The sequence below is a fragment of the Rhodnius prolixus genome, unplaced genomic scaffold, assembly GCF_049639745.1.
Source record: "Rhodnius prolixus isolate KJV_2025 unplaced genomic scaffold, Rpr scaffold_7, whole genome shotgun sequence".
NCBI lineage: Eukaryota > Metazoa > Arthropoda > Insecta > Hemiptera > Reduviidae > Rhodnius > Rhodnius prolixus.
Genome location: NW_027411582.1, coordinates 29,411,085 through 29,433,026, shown reverse-complemented (window position 1 = coordinate 29,433,026; position 21,942 = coordinate 29,411,085). Strand labels below are relative to the sequence as shown.

General features: G+C 30.9%; 2 protein-coding genes across 2 annotated transcripts; both read right to left on the bottom strand.

Annotated features, from left to right (window-relative positions):
* Nucleotides 1–931: 931 nt before the first annotated feature.
* LOC141447352 (nitrophorin-3-like) lies at nt 932–5,361 on the bottom strand. Its single transcript, XM_074114793.1, has 6 exons — nt 5,310–5,361; nt 3,799–3,904; nt 3,577–3,719; nt 2,490–2,590; nt 2,309–2,410; nt 932–1,265 (listed from the first exon to the last, which is right to left on the bottom strand). The coding sequence occupies exons 1-6, from the start codon at nt 5,315–5,317 to the stop codon at nt 1,072–1,074; spliced, it is 654 nt and encodes a 217-aa protein (XP_073970894.1). The 5' UTR covers nt 5,318–5,361; the 3' UTR covers nt 932–1,071.
* Nucleotides 5,362–13,383: 8,022 nt separating this feature from the next.
* Nucleotides 13,384–18,547, bottom strand: LOC141447351 (nitrophorin-3-like). Its single transcript, XM_074114792.1, has 6 exons — nt 18,519–18,547; nt 16,551–16,656; nt 16,332–16,471; nt 15,265–15,365; nt 14,845–14,946; nt 13,384–13,707 (listed from the first exon to the last, which is right to left on the bottom strand). Exons 1-6 carry the CDS (start codon nt 18,524–18,526, stop codon nt 13,523–13,525), a joined length of 642 nt encoding a protein of 213 aa, XP_073970893.1. The 5' UTR covers nt 18,527–18,547; the 3' UTR covers nt 13,384–13,522.
* Between the last annotated feature and the right edge of the window lie 3,395 nt (nt 18,548–21,942).

The window sequence follows — 21,942 nt, the reverse complement described above, 5'->3', positions numbered from 1 at the left end:
GTCATACATGAAGCAATCAAACTTTGAGAATAATAGTCTGTTCTGTTATAAGCGGTCAAATTTTGATTATACTCTAATTGGTGTGAACAATATGTGGATTTGTTTTTAAAGATATTGATTAGACCTATAGGTATTTATAAACTCCAATTAAGATAAGATTGTTGTTCATTCTTTTTGGTGACTGGTTCATAGTTTCAATAGGATGACAAAATAATTGCCATTTCAGTCGTGATACATTTATTTTGCTGAGCTTTCGACCTAGGGACTAGGTCATCTTCAGGGCTAGTTTACAAAGTAATATTTTTACATTACGGTTCATGAACAGACAAGACAGAAGAGACACCAACCCCGTAATGTAAAAATATTACTTTGTAAAGTAGCCCTAAAGATGACCTAGTCCCTAGGTCGAAAGCTCGGCAAAATAAATGTATCACGACTGAAATGGCAATTATTTTTTCATCCTATAAGATAAGATTCTAATAGGGCGGCCCTTAAGGCCTGCGCCACTGCGACCCCCTTTGGATCTATTGTGGCTCCCCAACTTTAGAGCTCGCCCTCCAGACCTGTCCTTTTATTCAGACTCTTAATTCTGGAGAGCGACTCCTGGGTAATGCTCACAGGCCTTCCTTACACAACCTACAAAGGCTATCATCTGCCAGGCCCATGCGATGCATGTGTAAAAATCCAATTCACTTAGAATATATTTATCTTCAAAACACAGTAGTTCACATTGAAATTTAGTTCTTAATGCTATTCTTCAAAATTATCTAATTAATCTGAATATTTTCCTGAAATTACTCAAAATTCCAGGTTTCTTAGAAATTTTTTAGATCCATGGTAAAATGCCCACAAACTGCTAACATGAATAAAGGTAGGTTAAGGTTACATTGTCAGTTGTAGCAGTTAGCTTAGCTTTAAATAATTAAAACAATTTTTAAATATGCAGAAAACATTTTATTGAAATATTAGAACGCTTTATAAACATTCTTTGGGTTTGTAAATTCAAAGAAGGCACAAATATTAGTAATGTGTAATCTTTCAGCAATAACTTCACGATTTGGCAAATACTATTTATTTTTCATAATTTGGGAATGATTGTTTCAACAATTTTTGCAAAGTTTCATCATCGTACTGGCATTTATTACCAAGAGTGGTTGCGTCGAAGAGGCCACTTAATTTTAAACCAACTTTTCCCAAAGCTGCTTCAACTTTACTTTTTACATCTTCTTTCACATTTTCTGTCCGACTTTGAACAGCATACAGATCTAGAACAAGAAATAAATAAGTTACAATAAGCAATTAATTAGTAAGTTACTTGTAAATAAATATAATAATTGAGATAAACAGTGAGTTAATTTTCGATTGGTTTTAGTTAGTCGTGATTTCATTATTTTGGCTATACTCGTATTGTAGTTTCTTGTGAAAATAAGAAACAAACTTAACGCTCCCAAAGGAAATCTGATTCCCAATTCTGACTTTCCAGATGTACCTTAGAAATTAGTGATAATTTGGCCAAAAAGATACCGGTTATTTACTTACAGCTGATTGTTTAACTTTTTTAAATTGACATCTTTGAAAAAATCACCAGTTTTACAGTATTCTAGACTATTAAGTGTATTTTGTATAGGCTGAAATACCAAAATTAATACGTTCAGATGGAGGAAGTTTAGTGTCAATGAATTTCAAGAATTCAAAGTGTTAATTATGGGTTCTGAAGATCAGTCTTATTAGATTTAACACTAACTAGTATATGATTTAATGAATTTTAATGATATAACTTGATGATGTCAAGAAAGATCAAGATGTATTTATGACTACTAGAACACTAAAAGTGGAGAGCTACCAGCAGCATCCGAACTTCTTTTTGGAAGAGGACCCAGAAGAATTCTATCTCAAAGAGAGGTAGAGCTCAAGAATAGCACAGAAGAGTCAATTAGAGGAGAAGTCATATAATGTTAAAGGGAAGAAATATTCATTTCTAAGAAGTGAGATTATTCAACTTTATAGTTGAGGAAAGCAAATAAAATTAAAAATGTGAATAATGTGATCATTAAAAACTTATTAATTATTTTATTCATTGATGTTTTTTAATTTAAGGAGCGAGAACATATAAGGTCATTAGCGGTCAGAGCTTGTTTCATTAAACTGCGGTCTCCGGTCAGTGTACTATTGTTATATTATTAATAATGTAATATATTATAATTGAATTGTTAATTATCAATCTAGATTTAATTAAAATGTCATAAAATGATTTTTACGAGTAAAAAAGGAGAGTATATATACTGTGATAACACGCTTAGATACTTACAGTAATCTGGTGCTGCGGGATCGCACACATGCACAACAGAATACTTGCTATAATCAGTATCAATGTAGCTAACTTGTAACGTACGTTCATCAATCTTTCTACCTGCACAAAGATTTATTTCTCCATTCAATGATACAGCTATTAAGGAATCTTAAAATAGGTATAATAAAATTTACTTTACCGTCTTTTTCTACTATTACATTCTTAGCAGTATATTTTCCATTATTTCCATCAAAGTCGCTTACTTTAGCAAAACTAATGTCGTAACTATATGTTTTAGCGCTGAAAAGCGGAATAAAATAATTAAAATTATAAACAGTACTGTGAGTCACAGTCTGTGACCACATGATGAAAAATAAAGGTACCCGAAAATCAGTGTAACAACATACACCATGAAATTAAAAACTGACCGGAATCGCTAAAGAAATTGAAATAAAATCTGGAATGAACAACCTCTCGACTGTACCTTATTTAAATAATTGACTCTAATATAAGATTAGTTACTTTTCTTAGCTATGTGGTGCAGGAGCGCTATCGTAATTACTACCAGGTCGAACGTACAACATGTCAGGATTTATGTAATTATATAAAACTATGTATAATCAAACTCCGAGGGAAGTATGATTTCTAACGATCTAAAATTCTGTTCTGTGAAACTTCCCGTTTACCAAATTTTCTTAAATTTGGAATTTCCAGCCTTGGCTTTTTACTCAATATAAATAAAGGCCGCGGAGCAGTAGGTTATGCTGAAGGGATGCATTAGAGAGGAACCAGTACCCTGAGAACCCCAGATAAACTTAACTTTCCAGCGAAAATGTTTAAAATAAAAATGATTCGAAGTTAACTTAAATTTTGGAGCCATTTTTTTTTCTTTTAACAAACTCCTCCAAAAAATCGTTTCAATAAAGTCCTTTTAAGAAATCAGACATTTTTGATTGATGGTTTCTAGCCAGATCTTAGTATCGGAAGCATAACGGTATCAAAATTAAATGCCATGTCTTTTTTTTTTTTTTTTTTTTTTTTTAAAAAAAGAATATTCTCTCCTATTCAGAATATTTTAGAAAGAATAGTTAAATCAAGTAACTTTTAAAGCGAAATACAGCGAATATCCTACTTGCTAAAAATAAACAATTCAATGAAAACGAAATGAAATAGATTAAGATAGAAAACTCTTAGATTTTAGCAGGTTGGAAGTCTATTAGAAGAGGTCCCAGATAGAAAATTAGTAATACCAAGAATTCATTCATAAAGCATTGAAAAATACTTACTTAGGATTGTAATTAGAAAATACTTCTTTTATTTTACCGTCAGCAGTTTTTTGGTGTAGAAATTTGGTGCAGTTCTTATCGCCCACTTCTAAAGTGCTATCCCCTAACTTATAATGGGTAATATACCAACTTCCAGTAAAAAACTGTAATATACTATTTATTAATAACATGGATAGTTTAATAGTAAATGCAGCGATCATATTGTGAATATAATAAATTTACGTTGTCTTTGTTAAAATCTTTTACAGTATCCACAGTTGAACATCCAGATGCACCCTCAGCTTCTGACATCCACAGTGCGACTACGAACAAAACTAGTGCAGCATACCTGCAAAAAATATTACCGAAACCTTAAATAATTGCTGTAATTATTAATTCTTAGTTAGCGAGGTATTACGTATTCTTTCGAAAATTATGGGCTTTAATACAATCTTTAAATGCAGCTTTCAATTGTCAAAAAAATTGAACCAATTATTTTATCTACACTTCAATTAGATGACTGACATCAACGAGAGGCTAGAGATTGACTGCTTAGATAATATGTTTATTAACTTACGCTACGACAATTAGTGAATTAGTGTACGGTTTTCAAACGAAATTTATAAAGCTAAAGCTATTTTATTTTTTAACACGATAAGATATACATATATAAGAATTCGGTATCGATTTAAATAATTTTAATAGATAAAGAGGGAAACGATTTCTAACAGTCTACGATTAAGGTGGTCTACTACAGAGCTATTTTCTCATCAGAGTAATTGCTTCTCAAACTTTTGGAGTAATCGGTGTTTATGCTTAATATTCATCAGCACCACCTTCAATGATTGTCTATAAGTTAAGTTTTAGGATTCTGTTTAAAGAGATTACACACTTCTCTTCATGTGGAGGAACTCAGTTATTTTCTCTTATCCAACTTTGTTATCCTAAATAGAATCTCTGGACTTTTCTTAAATACCTTCTCTTTATGGCTTGGATATCTTTTGGAAACTTTATAATTAATAATCTACCATTCAAATTGTTTTTCGTCTAAAATACTAGAACATATTTTTCTATTCTTATATTAGTGATTTATTTAATTTTTATTGCTTTATGCTAATTCACTATAGGCGTCATTTTAAATTGTTCTGTAAAAAATAAAATTAGAAATATAATATTAAAAATAAATATTCTGATAACTTTGCATTCCAAATTATATGTAAAAATATGTTTTGCCTTTTTTAAACAATAATAAATGTTATTAATAACAATTTTTGTTTCGAACTTTAATTTTATTTTATAATTATTTTTAATTATAATTAAAAAGACCATTTTATAATTATTTAATGATTCAAGACTTTTTGTCAAGTCATAAAAAAATTGTAAATTTAATTAGATCATTGTAAACAACATTAAAATTTAAGTTGATGTTATTTTGTCAATCATTTTAAGGGATTGTACTATTTTAAAAAGACGTCTTACATTAAAAAATTATAAAAATGCCGTTTTCTAATTATTAAAAATCAAACTAGAGTTTACTGGATTTTTTTTTGAGTAATTGTGGTGAACAAACTACTTCCTTAATTAAGGACCAATTTACCCTAGGATACTCTTTATGTAGAATTATATATATATAATTTATATATATATACGAGTATATTGAATGTCTTGCTTGATAGAATAAGTTACATGGTTATTGTTATAAATAAATCATTCAAAATTAATAAAAGCTTAGCTTGTAGCTAAGTTTTACTCACGCTCTCATGATCTCGATGCTAAATCACTTTAATTGAAGTGAACGGTTGTGCAGTAAAATTTATATGAAATCTCCCACTTTGTCTACCTTGTATTGTTAGTGATGTCATTACAGACTAAATAGAAATATTAAAGTCTAAACAAATAATTGGAATACAGATAATTCTGAATTAGTGAATTTTCGTTTAAACATAAATGAGATACATTGATAAGACCTTTTTCTTTTGAAGTAATTGGAGCCATTTCTGTTTTTTCTTTTAGAATTTTCCAAAAGAAGTTTTGTAGGACTTCTTTATGAAAATCTATCGTGAAAGTAACCTTCATGATTATCTCTTCATACCTTACTTCTGCAAAGACTTTCCAGCCCTGTACAGAGGGAACTTAGAAAAGATTTTTAAGAAAGATTCCGTCCGAACAAATTGCCAATCAAAATTTTTAGTCTTTACACAATATTCCTTAAGTGAGATCTAAAAAAAAGCAGATCCTTTACCGAAAATATCTCTTGTAAACTTACAAAAAAATCTTGCAGAATTTGTTGTTTTCGATCAGGCGATTTTCTTTAAAATTGACTCAATTTATAATATGAGTTAGACTCTAGAGTAGGCCTTAAAGATAAGTATTGTCGTTCTTTTCAAAATCACTTTGATTTTTGAGCATTGTTTTGTTCAATAAAGTAAGATGTTTAAATCTTATAAGGAGTTTGTTAAAATCTGCTTCAGAAAATATTCACTCTGAAGACCTTTTTTAAAAAAGAAGCAGAAAAATGAAAAATGTTAATAGATACTTCTTACATGAATGCCTCCAAGAAAACCACTTCCAAGGTTAACGGACTAAAATGCTTGGGCGTTTACCAAGAATGAATTCAGTCTTTTAGTTGTGTTCCTTGATGAAGAAAACAGAGTGAGAGAAAGAGAGGAACCTCGCGAAAGACTGCTGAAAAGGAGTAAAAGAACTTCAGGAGAAAATAGGAATTTTTAAGAATCATCTTGAGCCATTTTGGTCAAACCAGTCGCTCAATTCATCATAATCTTTTTCTGTGCTGTTGTATTCATTATCCAGAGCACTTTAATGTTACCTCACTATTACTCTACCGATTTTTAATAAGCTCTAAAGATTTTCTTTAAATTTAGTACGCATCAATAATCACAATTTGAAACATTATAGACTCGAAACCAGCTAGCTGCACTTGGTCTTTCTTTTTAAGAAAAGAAAGAAAGAGATTTGAGAAAAAACCTGCAACGAAGTTAGCTTAAAATCCCAAGGACTGCGGAGAGTTATCGATTCAATTTCAGTTTTCTATTATGAGAAGGGTGAAGACTCGACATTGAAGAACGAAGAGTTCAGTAACGTAGTTGTTTTCAACTTGAGTTGAAGTCAGTTGTTTAAAAGTAACAACACAAGTGAAGATTTGTTACAGCTATTTTCCCAGAAAGTCAAGAAATTGCAACTGAGACATTAAGCATCATTTGCTTTAATTTTGGGTTAAATTACCTAGTTAATTTATAAGTCTTGCTGCCACGTAGTGGCCACTCGTGACATTTAAAGAATTAATTTTTGTCTCTTTTTGCACTTAGCGGTACTATAAGTATATTCACATTCTACTAAGATCACCCACTAAATAAATAAAGTTGAACAATGAAATAAACAAAAGCAGCTGTGTACTGAAGAATAATTTCTTAAATCTAAGTTGTAAAAGAAGGAAATTTTGACAATAATAAGAACTAATCTTGAAATATATGGTTGTGTGTACAGTAATTTTTGCAAATAACTTTTATTTGATATATTTTTCCATCTTTGAAAAATTCTAGAACTTCTTTGGGATGGTGATTGTGACGCCACTTCTAAGTTATCATTTATTGTGATGTAATGAGCCTATTATTTGTATGATATTAAACGTGGATTAAAAACTGATGTTCAAACATTTTTTTTTGGTGTACATGGATTTTGAAGGGTTGTCTGAAGATTGTGTATTTGTATTGCCCTCGAAAGTACCATTTCTCTGAGAGAATTTACAGTTTTCACAATCTCTGTTTTTTACCACTGTGAAATCTGACGTTGCTTCTGTTGTCATCGTGCGGTAAAAATTTCGAGTTAGCTGAAAATTTGTAGAATATTTTTTTCACAAATAGAAGAATTGGAATAAGATGTAATGGAATAAATTTCTAAACAGTTTTATTTATTTATTTGTAATTATAAGGAGTTTTCAGTTAGCAATAAGACATCATATGTCCAGCTGTTAGAGGCGAGAACTGCTTAGGAAAATATGAGACCATATTTCTCACCGATCATGTCAACTGAGGAGCCTAAGATAAAGCTCACATTAAAAAAAAAAAAAAGATTAATTTACTTGATTTTAATAAACAAACAAATCTATTGATGTCTCCTCAATAAATATATAATGTAAATACAAATTGAAAAGAAAAGGTGTATAATTCTATGTACAATTATTTTGTTAATTTCTTTTGCACTTGTTGAAACAAAAAATAAATATTTTAAACAAACATATTCCTTTTTATTTGGACAGTATTTTTTTTTTGTTATTATTTTTTTCCTTTTATTGAAACACATTGTTCCCAAGATCTATAAATATTCACTTGTGTTTATATAAAGCAAATAACTGTATAAATATTTATACAAGTTCGGTTAAACAAAAAAACGTACTGAAGAGTTTTTTCTTTTTTGGTAAATGTTTGCCAGATTTCAAAACTATACATATAACCATCCATCTCATATTTTATCTCTTCATTAATTTACCGCAATTTTGTTATTCAATAAAACGATTCAAATGGACAACAGTTTGAATTACTATTAACAGGTTAAAATTTAAGTAAATTTCAAGGGCAATTCTCTGGACAAACTAAACTAAATTTGGTAAAAACATCCACCACCACTTTTTCTTGCTGAAATTTCCAAGGTTTTTAGTCCAAATTCTAGCAATGCTTTTAGCGGACATAATAGACACCCTGAACTGCATAATCCTTACATTTTCCCTCCGTAGCATCTCTAATACATCATTGTTTAGTGATGGACAAAGTTGTCTTTAGAGTGAACTGAGCTGAGGCACAGGTACCCACTGAGGAAGGTTAGAACAAAGATGCTTGATCTCAGATGAATTAATTAAATTACTCTAATTAAAATTTGAAGTGCCTTAATTAAACATTTGGTACACACGTAGTTCAATGAATAATAGTCATTATAGTAAAATTTGATTAACTTTTGTTCGCTAGTAATTGTGCATATATTTAATAATTACTTAAAATTAAAAATTAAAATTAAAATTAAAGTGTAGAAAATTTGGTTTATTTGAGTAGAGGGAAGAGATGACGGATAATCCAGTAAACACAGGTAATACTAGTGGTGGGGAATTCTAAATATTAGAGAGTCCGTTCTAACTGGTATATCTAATTCTTTGGCTTCTATAAACATTCAAATAGCAACACTAGGTAAAGAGCTGGATAAAGTCAGTGAAGTGAAGCAAATAAACAGTGAGCAGTGAAGAAAATAAACGAATTTCATTGACTTGTTACATCTTGTGAAAATCAACTAAAAAAATCTCTTGCTCAACTTAAACAGAATTCATATTCATATTAAAAAAGAAAATAACGACCTAAAAAAGGAGAATTAAAACTGTCCTCTTTGTTCATCTCTGATACTAGGGTAAAGTCGGGTGAGATGGCCAACAGCCGAAATTTAACCGAAATGTCGTTCGACGGCGCTGCGTGACCTCTCAAGTGATGAACCTTCATGTCTGACTACAGTGAGTTCATTTTGGTCTGCGTCAAAGCGTTATTAATTAACTCAGGGAATAAAAACATTATCGTCTCAACAAAAACTTTTATGATAGTTGCATATTGCGTGCTGCAGCGAATGTATGTCGAAATTTTAGTGTTGTTTTTTACATATTAGGCAAATACAATATACATTAATGAATCCGAACTTCTAAAACTGTCAAAAATTATGCGTTGAGTTATGTTTATCATGTTGGCCATCTCTCCCTAGCATTCGGGACAGATGGCCATCAAACAGTAGGGATAGATGCCCAATTATTTTTACTTTTTTATTTTTATTTTTTTGAATATATTGGTTTCGTGACCGTAAATTACTAAATTAAGGATTTAGAATTGGCGAGGAATCGGTCAAATAAAAACAAGAACTCGTCATTTTCGCCAACGTTTCGACAAATATATTCCCTTCTTCAGGGCCTGAATATTACAAATACAAAAATACAAACAATTTAGAGAATCAGTAACATAGAAAATCAGTTAACAAAATTAACAATTAACAAAAACGTTAAACACAAAACATCGGTAAAACCAAACTTCTGTGGCGGTATCTGTGTGTATTGTTTTATAGTGTTCCATTTTTTGGGCAATTATGTTGACTACTAATTCTGTATCTAATCTATATAAGGGTTCGTAAGGGTTTTTGGTTTTTCCGGTGTTTTGTGTTTAACGAATTTGTATTAAAAGAAATTTCCCAGTAACTTCTGTATTTACTATTTTGTCAAAGTTTACCATTGTAATTAGTCTATTGTATCTGTCCCATCTCTTTATAGTCATTACCGAAATACCGAAAAAAATTAATAAAATAAATAGAAAAATATAATTGAAAATATTAAAAAAAGTAAATATTAAGTAACCATTCATTTTTTTCTGTTATTTTTACGTTTTACTGGTGCAATTTCATTTACAATATGTGGGTCATCTCTCCCAAGTTACATTGGCCAACTCACCCAACCCAGTGGGGATAGATGGCCAACTGCTATTTTTTTTCTTGTAAGAATAAAAATATTTTTCTCTTAGCATTTTTTCTGAAATTTTTACCTTATCTTAAGTTTGTGAGCGTATGAGGTTTCCAAAAATAATAATAAAGTAAGCCTAGCCCTTACCGAAAATTTGCAGGCACCCTCCAAAAAAAATGGTGGCCATCTCACCCTACTTAACCCTATCGTAGATTTTTTCAGGGATCACGGTGCAGTAGGGCTTAGTATAAATGAAAGACAAGATGTGTTTATACTCTTATACGCTGATGATATTGTACTGTTGGTGCACTCTTGGATAGATGCACAGTTCAAATTGGATCTTCTAAATAAATATTGTAAGCAAAACGCACTAAATGTTAATATTGATAAAACTAAAATTTTACCCTTTCAAAAAGGAGGAAAACTAGGTCAACAGAGGAAGTTCGTTTTTGATGAGAAGGAAGTGGAATTAGTCAGGGAATTCAGGTACCTCGGGATCACTTTCGCAACTAGTGGGAAATTCAGAAAAACAGCAGAACATAATAAAACATTAGGCATAGCGGCAGCTAAAAGTCAAACAGTTATTATCTAAGGATTCATGGAAAACTAAGGAAATTCTTTTTGATAGTATGGTGGCCAGCGTATTTTTGTACTGTGAAGAAGTTTGGTCTGCCCCTTAAAAGAGATATTTTGGAAAAAGTCCAAATAAAGTATTTTAAATCTCTCCTTTTACTTCCAAAATCGACTCCTGATGCCTTGCTGCGACATGAAGTCAGTAGAATTCACTTAGATTTCTTTATATTTGAAAGGATGATCGGATGGTGGATAGTTCTGCTGAAAATGGAAAACGATCGCATTCCGAAATTATGTTTTAACAGGCTATTAAAGATAATAAATTCTAAGCAGATTCCTTTTAATTGGTGCAAATCTTTAAAATGGTCATTGGAAAAAATTGGTGCAATAAATCTCTGGGAGTCACAAGATTACAGTGAATTAATTAGAAACAGAAGTGGCTTAATTAATGCTTTTAAATTGTATCTCTCTTGTAAGGACATTGAAAAACTCTACAATGCTAGATTTAATAATTATATTCGATTGATCAGTAATTATTATTGTAAACAGTCTTATCTTTTGGTGAATGCTCCAATTAAATGTGTAAGAGTAATTTCTCAAATCCGTTTAGCAACTGATAAGTTCCCCAGAATAATAATAAAAGATAAAAATTACGAATTCAGACCTGAAACGCACTGCCGGCTTTGTAATGATAGTTCACCGGATTCAATTACACACTTCTTGTTGGAATGTAAGACCTTTGATGCGTGCAGAGTAAAATATTTTAGTAAATTTTCATTGTTAACTAATGAAACAGAATTTGACTTTCTTGAAAATATATTAAATTGTTCCAATATGAATTTAGTTATCAATTTATACAATTATGTTACAAAATGTTTGGAAATAAGAAATAAACTAAAACAGTGGTTACAAGCAAATGATAATTATATCTAACTAATTCTTACCCATGCATTCTCTATTTTCTCGATTTTTATTACTGTGTGGTCAACTGAACTCTTGCTGTAAAATTGTATTTTAAAAGCAATAAATCATTTGAAATTGTTAGACATTTTCAATCCTTTTGCAGTAAAAGCAAAAGGTTTATATAATGTATTTAGTATTTAATATAATGCGTGTAAGTAATGTAAGGTTACTTTATTCAGATTACTCTTTTCTTACCTAGGAAGTATTGAAACCGGCTATTGTAAACAAACCATATATTGATACCATTATGTTTTTTTAATTCGAAAATTCGGGTCCAGAATGGACCAACATTGTGAAACCATAGTAAATCAGGCACTTCTTTGAGGAGTTCTGGAGAATGTTTGACAATCTTTGGGAAATACTGGACGTTTCTATGGGCAGATGAGGCAGCCTGGAGTACTAGGTTTGCTTATAAATTTTCTTGATCACTCGCCGCCATCATATGGTAAAACATACAATCGCCTTTCTTCGAAAGGAGAAGAATTTTCGAAATAGTGTACTTGATGGACTCAAAGGGAACGTCGAAGTACGCAGTCTTTTTATTTTATTAGTTTTTCTTTTAGAGACTGAAGGACATGTGAAATCTCGTTCACTTGGGTCAGATTTGGCGTCTTTTCCATGTTTATTTGGACTATATTTGACGATATGTCCGAATTCGTTGCAGAAATAATAACGAGGCCTCCTTCTGAATGTTCTATTGTCTTTAGAGATATTCTTTTCCTTTGACACTACCAATGCCACAGTTTTTATATTCTTCACCCTGGACTTCTCATTGAAACGCAACTCATCAGTGCATAATCGCTCCCTCAATAAATCAATAGTACGTTCCATCTTGGGGACGGTCACCCAGAAAGCTTAAAATATTTTCTAGGCGGAGAGGCATTTGAGAATGTAGATATGCTTGCGAGCCAGGGGAGGCATCTTTGAAGATACAGTTTGCTGCACAAGCTGCGTAAAAGTGCATTATTTGATAAATTAAGGAATTAGTTTGTAACTATATGTAAGATATTGAACATTTAAATATGTCACAGGAGATTTCCAACTTTTTTGGTAATTAAACGCAACACTCCCAAAATTACCAAATAATTATTAAACCTTCTTGTTTGTAACAGATGTAAAATGATTTTTATAATTATGTATAATAATTAATTAAATGTACGCTTGTGAACATCTAAAACTGATTTAAACATTTAATTATTGTTTAGAAAATCACACGGAAAACTACTTATTTCTCGATATTAAGAAAAATACTAGCTTTACTGCCTTGGCAATATTTTTAGTAGAAAGGGGATGAAAAAAATACATAAAAATGACCTATCGCGTGCTCTTCTTTCTCTTTGATAACAAGTTAAAACATTGAAATATGATTAATAAATACCAAGATTTTGAAATGGCCTAGCCTAGCACCTTTAATTTTGAAGATATGGAATTGCGGTTTCCGGTTTCTTTCATAACTATTTATACTTTTTAAAACTGTGTATATGAAAATGGGAGTCATCTGCGAACCCTTACATTTGGAAGCGTGTCTGCCGCGTATGCGGGCAGGAATCTAAAATCAAGTCACATATTTTAAAACTAGAAGTGACGGGCAACCAGATTTTTTCTCTACCATTTTTTGCTCAGATCAACCGTTTAAGTATGAAATGCATTTGAGCCGTCTTAAAATTTGCACCCTGTATAGAAATTATTTAGATCACGGTAAAATGCCCACAAACTGCTTACTTGAGAATAAAGGTAGGTTAGGTTAGGTCACATTGACAGTTATAACAGTTGGCTTGGCTTTAACTAATTTAAAACAATTTTTAATTATGCAGAAAACATTTTATTGAAACATTTGAACGCTTTATAAACATTCTTTAGGTTAGTAAATTCAAAGAAGGCACAAATATTAGTGATGTTTAATCTTTCAGCAGTAACTTCACGATCTGGCAAATACTATTACTTTTCATATTCTGAAAATTGTTGAGCCAAAAATTTGTTCAAAGTATCATCATCGTACTGGCATGAAAGAGTGGTTGCGTCGAAGAGGTCACTTAATTTTACATTAACTTTTTTCAAAGCTGCTTCAACTTGACCTTTTACATCATTGACATTTTTTTTTCGACTTTGAACGGTATACAGATCTAGAATAAGAAATAAATAAGGTAAATAAGCAATTGATTGGTAAGTTATTTGTAAATAAATATAGTAAGTGAAATAAACAGTGAGTTAATTGGTTTTAGTTAGTCCTGATTTCATTATTTTTGATATATTGTAGTTTCTTGTTAAAACAAGAAACAAACTTAACGCTCCCAAAGGAAATCTGATTCCCAATTCTGACTCTCCAGATGTGCCTTAGAAATTAATGATAATTTGGCCAAAAAGATTCCGGTTATTTACTTACAGCTGATTATTTAACTTTTTTGAATTGGCAACTATGAAAAAATCACCAGTTTTACAGTATTCCGGACTATTTTGTGTATTTTGTGTAGGCTGAAATACCAAAATTAATTCGTTCAGATGGAGGAAGTTTAGTGTCAATGAATTTCACGCATTCAGAGTGGGGTAGAGTTTTAATCATGAGTTCTGAAGCTCAGTCTCATAAGACTTGACTGTTACTAGTGTATGAGTTAACGAATTATTTAAAATATTAAAAAGTCGTGAAATAACTTGATGATGTCAAGAAAGATCTAGATGTATTTATGACTACTAGAACACAGAAATAGAAAGTAGAGAGCTACCAGCACCATCCTAACTTTTTTTGGACGTGGACCCAGAATAATTCTATACCAAAGAGAGGTAGAGCTCAAGAATAACATTTATGCTAAGCTACTGAAGAGACAATTAGTAAATAGGTGTCACATTATGTTAAAGGAAAGAAAGATTTGAATCATTTCTTAAAAGTAACTTTCAATTTATGCACAAATATATAGAAAGTTTATCAATGAGCGAGATGCCAGGAAGTCTGTTGAATAAAGTTGAGGAAAACCAATAAAACTAAAAACGTGAATAATGTCATCATTAAAAACTTATTAATTATTTTATTCATTGATGTTTTTTAATTTAAGGAGCGAGAACATCTAAGGTCACTAGCGTTCAGAGCTTTTTTTAGTGAACTGCGGTCTACGGACAGTGTACCAATTGTTATATTATTAATAATATATTATTTATTATTATAAATTGAATTATTAATTATCAATATAGATTTAATTAAAAATGTCATAAAAAGATTTTTAAGAAAGGAGAGTATATATACTGTGATAACACGGTTGGATACTTACAGAAATCTGGTGCCGAGGTATCGCACACATACACAACAGAATAATTTTCATAATCAGTATCAATGTGGCTAACTTGTAACGTACGTTCATCAATCTTTGTACCTGCACAAAAATTTATATCTCCATTTAATGATACTGCTATTAAGGGATCTTAAACTAGGCATAATAATAATAATATAATATAATAATAATAATAATAAAGGTCTTTATTTCAATAACTATATACAATAATTTTGCACATTAAAAAAAGACTGACAGACTTAACTCATGGTCAAAAGACCGTCTGAGTGAGAAGCTGTCTAAATGAAATTGAGAAAGTCTTATTAAGTTTCTATAGTAAGAAATTAAATATCAATTGGCCAAAATAACAGACAATTAAAAGACAACTTAATAAACTAGGCATAATAAAATTTACTTTACCGTCTTTGTCTACTATTACATTCTTTGCAGTATATTTTCCACTATTTCCAACAAAGTCTTTTACTTTAACAAAACTAATGTCGTAACTGTATGTTCCAGCGCTGAAAAGCGGGATAAAATAATTAAAATTATAAACAGTACTGTGTGTGTCACAGTCTGTGACCACGTCATGAAAAATAAAGGTAACCGAAAAACAGTGTAACAATATATTCAATGAAATTATAAACTGACCGGAATCGCTAAAGACATTGAGATAAAATCTGGAATGAGCAACCTCTCAACTGACGCTTATTTCAATAATTAACTCTAATATAAGATCAGTTACTTTTCTTAGCTATGTGGTGCAGGAGCGCTATAGTAATTAGAAATTACTATCAGGTCGAAAGTACTACATGTCAGGATTTAAGTGATTAAATAAAACTATGTATAATCAAGCTCCGAGGAAAGTATGATTTCTAAAGATCTAAAATTCTGTTCTGTGTAACTTCCAGTTTACCAAATTTTCTTAAATTTGGAATTTCCAGCCTTGGCTTTTTACTCAATATAAATAAAGGCCGCGGAGCAGTAGGTTATGCTGAAGGGATGCTTTAGAGAGGAACCAGTACCCTGAGAACCCCAGAAAATCTCAACTTTCCAGCGGAAATGTTTAAAATAAAAATGATTCGAAGTTAACTTAAATTTTGGAGCCATTTTTTTTTTAACAAATTCCCCAAAAAATCGACTCATTAAAGTGATTTTAAGAATTAAGTCATTTTTGATTGATGGTTTCTAGCCAGATCTTAGTATCGGAAGCATAACGGTATCAAAATTAAATGCCATGCTTTTTTTAAAAAGAATATTCTCTCCTATTCAGAATATTTTACAAAGAATAGTTAAATCAAGTAACTTTTAAAGCGAAATACAGCGAATATCCTACTTGCTAAAAAACAATTCAATGAAAACGAAATGAAATAGATTAAGATAGAAAAATCTTAGATTTTAGCAGGTTGGAAGTCTATTAGAAGAGGTCCCAGATAGAAAAATAGTAATCCCAAGAATTCATTCTTAAAGCAATGAAAAATACTTACGATGGATTGTAATTAGAAAAGACTTCTCGTATTTTATCACCAGTTTTTTGGTGTAGAAGTTTGGTACAGTTCTTATCAATTGCTTGTAATTCGCCTTCCCCTAACTTATAATGTGTAATATACCAAGCTTCCCGGAAAAACTGTAATATACTATTTATTAATAACATGGATAGATTAATAGAAAATGCAGTGATTATTTTGTGAATGTAATAAATTTACCTTTTCTTTATCAAAATTGTTTACAGTTTCCACAGATGAACATCCAGTTGCACCCTCAACTGCTGATAGCCACAATGCGACTACGAACAAAACCAGTGCAGCATACCTGCATAAAATATTATCAGAACCTTTAATAATTGCATTAATTCTTAGCTGGTGGGGTATTCCATTAATCATTTACAAAAATTATTGGCTTAAATATAATCTTTGAATGCAGCTTTCAATTGATAGAAAAAATTGAACCAATTATTTTACCTGCACTTCAATTAGATGACTGACATCAACGAGAGGTTAGAGATTGACTGCTTAGATAAAATTTTTATTTAACTTACGCTACGACAATTACAGTACGGTTTTAAAACTAAGTTTACAAAAGGAAAGCGATATAAGAATTAGGTATCGCATTAAATAATATTAATAGATAAAGAGGGAAACGATTTCCAAAACTCTACTATTAAGATAGTCTACCACAGAGCTATTTTCTCATTAGAATCATTGCTTCTTAAAGTTTTTGAGTAATCAGTACTTGTGCTTAGTCATTCACCAACATCACCTTCAATAATTTAACTTACGCTACGTCTATAAGTTAAGTTTTAAGGATTCTGTTTAGAGAGCTAACCTCACTTCTCTTTATGCGGAGAAAAGTTCTGTTCTCTGATCCAACTTTTTTAATCTGAAATAGAAATTCATGGCTTGGATTTCTTTTTGAAACTTAATAATTACTGAATATCTACCATTAAAATCCTATACTTATATTAGTGATTTATTTAATTGTAATTGCTAGATGCTCGTAATTCACTGTAGGCTTCATTTTAAATTGTTCTGCAAAAATAAAAAATTAAAGTAGAAATATAATAATAAAAATAAACATTCTGATAACTTGGCATTAATATTTGTATTAAATGTAAAAATATGTGCTGTCTTTTTTAAGCAATAATAAAAATAAACATTCTGATAACTTGGCATTAATATTTGTATTAAATGTAAAAATATGTGCTGTCTTTTTTAAGCAATAATAAAAATAAACATTCTGATAACTTGGCATTAATATTTGTATTAAATGTAAAAATATGTGCTGTCTTTTTTAAGCAATAATAAAAATAAACATTCTGATAACTTGGCATTATTATTTGTATTAAATGTAAAAATATGTGCTGTCTTTTTTAAGCAATAATAAAAATAAACATTCTGATAACTTGGCAATAATAAAAATAAACATTCTGATAACTTGGCATTAATATTTGTATTAAATGTAAAAATATGTGCTGTCTTTTTTAAGCAATAATAAAAATTATTATTAAAAACATTTTGGTTTGAACTTTAATTGAACCTTTACTAAATTAATTTTAGTCTACAAATCTTTAAAAATAATTAGTAATCGCTTCCATTTGTTTAACGGTTCAATAAATGCTTTGATATCTCTAAATGTGAAACATGAATTATGTTTATGTACTGCTTCTAACTAGCAGCATGCTGAACTGGCCTTATTTCAGAAGTTGGTTCTTACTTCCACTGCATTAAAAAGATATATTAACCAATATCTGTTTCTCAATAGCGTTCAAGAAAATACAATTTTATAATTATGTAATACTTCAAGATTTTATGTCGTCATAAAAAATTGTACGCACCAATTAAATCAATCCAAACAACATTAAAATGTTGAGGTTTTTTTTTGTTAATTATTTTAAGTGATGTTACCATTTTAGAAAGTTGTCCTGTATTTAAAAATTACAAAAAAGGCCGTTAAAAAAAGGTTTAAAATCAAACTATGGTTTACTAGATTTTTTTTTTGGAGTAATTGTGGTGAACAAACCACTTGCTTAAGTAAGGACTAATTTACCCTAGGATACTGTATATATATTGAATGTCTTCCTTGATAGAATCAATTACATAGTTATTGTTACAAATAAATAATTCAAAATTAATAAAACTAATAAAAACCTAGGTTGTAGCTAAGTTACTACTCACGCTCTCATGATCACGATGCTAAATCACATTAAATGAATTTAACGGTAGTGCAATAAAATTTATAGGTAATCTCCCACTTTGCATTACCTTGCATTGTTAATGATGTCATTACAGCATAAATGTAAGTAATAAAGTCTGATCATATAATAGGAATACAGATCATCTGAATTGGTGAATTTTCGTGTAAACATAAATGAGATACTTTGATAAGACCTTCTTTTTTTTTAAGCAATTGGAGCCATTTCTGTTTTTTCTTTTAGAATTTTCCAAAAGAAGTTTTGTAGGCCTTCTTTACGAAAATCTATCGTGAAAGTAACCTGCATGATTATCATTTCATACCTTAATTCTGCAAAGACATCCCAGCATGAGATGTCCAGAGAGAACCTAGAAAAGATTTTAATGAAGATTCTTTCCGAACAAATTGACAATCAAAATCTTTAGTCTTTATACACTATTCCTAGAGTGAGATCTAAAAAACAGATCATTTACCGGAAATATCTTTTGTAAACTTACAGAAAAACCATGCAGATATTGTTATTTTCGATCAGGCGATTTTCTTTAAAATCGACTCCATTTTAGAATGTCAGTTAGACTCAAGAGTAGGCTTTAAAGGTAACTGTTGTCGTTCTTTAAGGAGCTTGTTAAAACCTGCTTCATAAAATATTCGAAGAATATACGAAGATTTGTTCTATATTTTGAAGAAAATTTGAGAATTTTATCTTTTATAGAAAAAGAGAAAAAAATTGTCAAAGTTGGGTGTTTTTTAACGTAGAAAACTTTTTAGGCTTTAGAAAATTGAAATCTAATCTATTGTAATTCAAAAGTCTTTTAGCTTTTGTTAAAAGAGGTGCTTGGCAATTTATGCTATTTTATTTCTTATTGTAAAACTTTTCTTAAGACTTCATAAAAATAAAAAAAATACGTGAAAATCAAGAGTGGAGAAGGTACCCAGTGGTGTCACTCCAGTAACGTGCTTTGCTCTCACGATAAGAGAAGATCTCGAGGTCATCTTCTCTTCAATCTCCTTAGAGGATTACCTGGTAATGTGGAAGAAGATAGGTTTTCTATGAACTGCTGAAGAGGAATGAAATTTGAGAAAACGAGTTTTAGCAAGATCTGTAATGAAAGAGATTTAGAGGTCATTATGGATAGTAAGGTTAGGTTCATAGAACGGAGCGTTAAGAAATTTTCGAAGTATTTTTGGACTGTAATGTCTGGGAGGCGTAGTGAGTTGGAACGCTTAGACGATCCCCATACTTCGATGCCGTATGACCCCAAATAGGTCGCAGTAACAGAAGGTATAGGAGTCTTTTGTTATGTAGGTTAAGTTTCGAACGTTTGTCAAGTAGTCCGGCAAGAGTTTGTAGCGTTGGTTAGTTTCTTGTCTTTTCAGTATAGTATGGGGATTCCATGTCTACCGTTTGCTTCTAGGTGCAGTCCAAGGTAGCGTTATTTTTGGAGATAATGCCCGGAGGGTCAAATATTGCGGTGGCCGGTAAAGATGAGACACTTACCTCGGTTAACATTGCAGTAGCTGTAAGCTTCTTCTTTTCCGTCTTCTTTTTGGGCGGCGAGCACCCAGTCGCGCTAATTCTTTTGGCCTCTTTGGTGATCGCCTTGGTGGTCATTGATGATTTGGTAGGAAAACTATCATCCGATTCACTTTTTTCGTCGCTGAGGCTCATCTTGCCTACAGCTCATCTTTTACTGCGATTGTTTTTAAAGGACGCTATTTTTAACTTAGTTCTTAAGATAACAATCAAATTGTCAGTATAGTAGCAAAGTTAATACAATAAAGCCTCAATTACCTCAAAAAAAAATTAAATAAAACTCAGCATAAAATTTTTAGCGTCTAGATTACACAATTGCTTAACATAAGTATGTATGTTCAATAATATTTTTGTTTTTAAAATTTTTAAATTAAAAGTTTCTTTTAATTAATCCAAAATTAAAAGAAACAATTAAAAAAACGAACTATTCTTTTGGGCTTGAAATATGGAGATTAGCCAAGCGTTCCTATATCCTCCTTCAATCATTGCAGTCCGAAATTCTTCGCAGAAAAACTAATGTTTCAGATTATGAGTCCAAAACAACAATCCATAATGATCATTATGAGCTATTCATCAAGAAGTTAATTTTATCTTCATTCTTAATCAATCAATAATCACAAAAAGTTTCATTCTTACCTGACTGATCATCATTATCCACTTCTCATGTCTAACACTTTTTGTCAACCCTATTCGACGTCCAAGGCGTCCTATCAGCGATATTTTCCTCGGCGAAAAAGTTCAGTTGTTAAATATTTCTTTTGGAGAGAGAGAAATTACGGAGATGATACTTCTCTTGCTTCTCTTATTCGCGTATATACCTGTTGATGGAGACGATTGAAGTTTCAAATTTCGTATAACTAAAAAAGAATATAAGCGCCTTTAAAGAGTAAAGTTTATGAATGTAAATGATAGATATGAGGGCAAGAAACGTTTGTGAGAATTTAATACACAATTATTTGCACATTCTCAGCTATATGTGAGGTTCCTATCTCATAGAGCATAGGTTGTAGGTACTTTCTGTTACAGTTCCAATTCCTACTAATCATTTAATATCCAATATTTCAATAGATTTGTCGGCTTCAAGTAGATGATTTTAAATGGGCCAGGAAATTAAACAAAAATATCTGGAGGTTCCCTAATGCCCCTGTGTCCTTTCTTTTTTAAGGAGAAAGTTTCTGCTGTTAATACAAGCGTAAGTGTAGTACAGTCTGGATTAATCTATTTCTAAAAAAACAAGAAAAAGATCTTTAAGCACATAATTTCAAGGGTTCACCTTCAAAAAAAACTTGTCTGCTATTAAGTTCAGATGAAGATAATAACTTGTCCAAAAATATCAGCGTTTTTTCTTAAAAGAGTTGTTGTTTCTTCCATAGCCTGTATTTGGATCCAGATCAAAATAACAGGATTCTGTGCAACAGAGTTTATTCAACCAAACAATTCTCAACTCAGAACTCACAACTCGCAACTCGTAACTCGTTTCACATTTGTCTTTTTCTCCAGATCCAAAACCCAAAACCAAATACCAACTTAACTACAAACTGAATACTAATAAAGTTCTTAACACATAAATCATATGATAGTTGTTCTAATAAAACCCATATGTTCAATACTTATTCTAAAATAGCAACCCATGTGTTGCGCACTAACACCCTCCACCTTGAAACAATCCGGATGTTTCAACGACTTAACTGTGAAATTCGTACTCGTGACAAATCATCTTGAATAATAGTATCTCAAGCTCGGACCTATTGTACTTTACCACAACCCTTCTGGCGCAACCTTCTTCACTGCCGTTATCCCGGTTCTTTTCTTGACTCCTGCTTCCAGATCTATCATGCCTCTTACTACTTTTGCGTGACACAGACCCTCTAGTC

What these genes read in the sequence shown, in the direction of transcription:
- LOC141447352 (XM_074114793.1), bottom strand. An exon ending in AAGATTTTAACAAAGACAAC is followed by an intron (nt 3,720 to 3,798) that starts GTAAATTTATTA and finishes AGTATATTACAG; the next exon opens with TTTTTTACTGGAAGTTGGTA. An exon ending in TTTTCTAATTACAATCCTAA is followed by an intron (nt 2,591 to 3,576) that starts GTAAGTATTTTT and finishes TCCGCTTTTCAG; the next exon opens with CGCTAAAACATATAGTTACG.
- LOC141447351 (XM_074114792.1), bottom strand. An exon ending in TTTTCTAATTACAATCCATC is followed by an intron (nt 15,366 to 16,331) that starts GTAAGTATTTTT and finishes CCCGCTTTTCAG; the next exon opens with CGCTGGAACATACAGTTACG. An exon ending in TACCTCGGCACCAGATTTCT is followed by an intron (nt 13,708 to 14,844) that starts GTAAGTATCCAA and finishes TTCTTATTCTAG; the next exon opens with ATCTGTATACCGTTCAAAGT.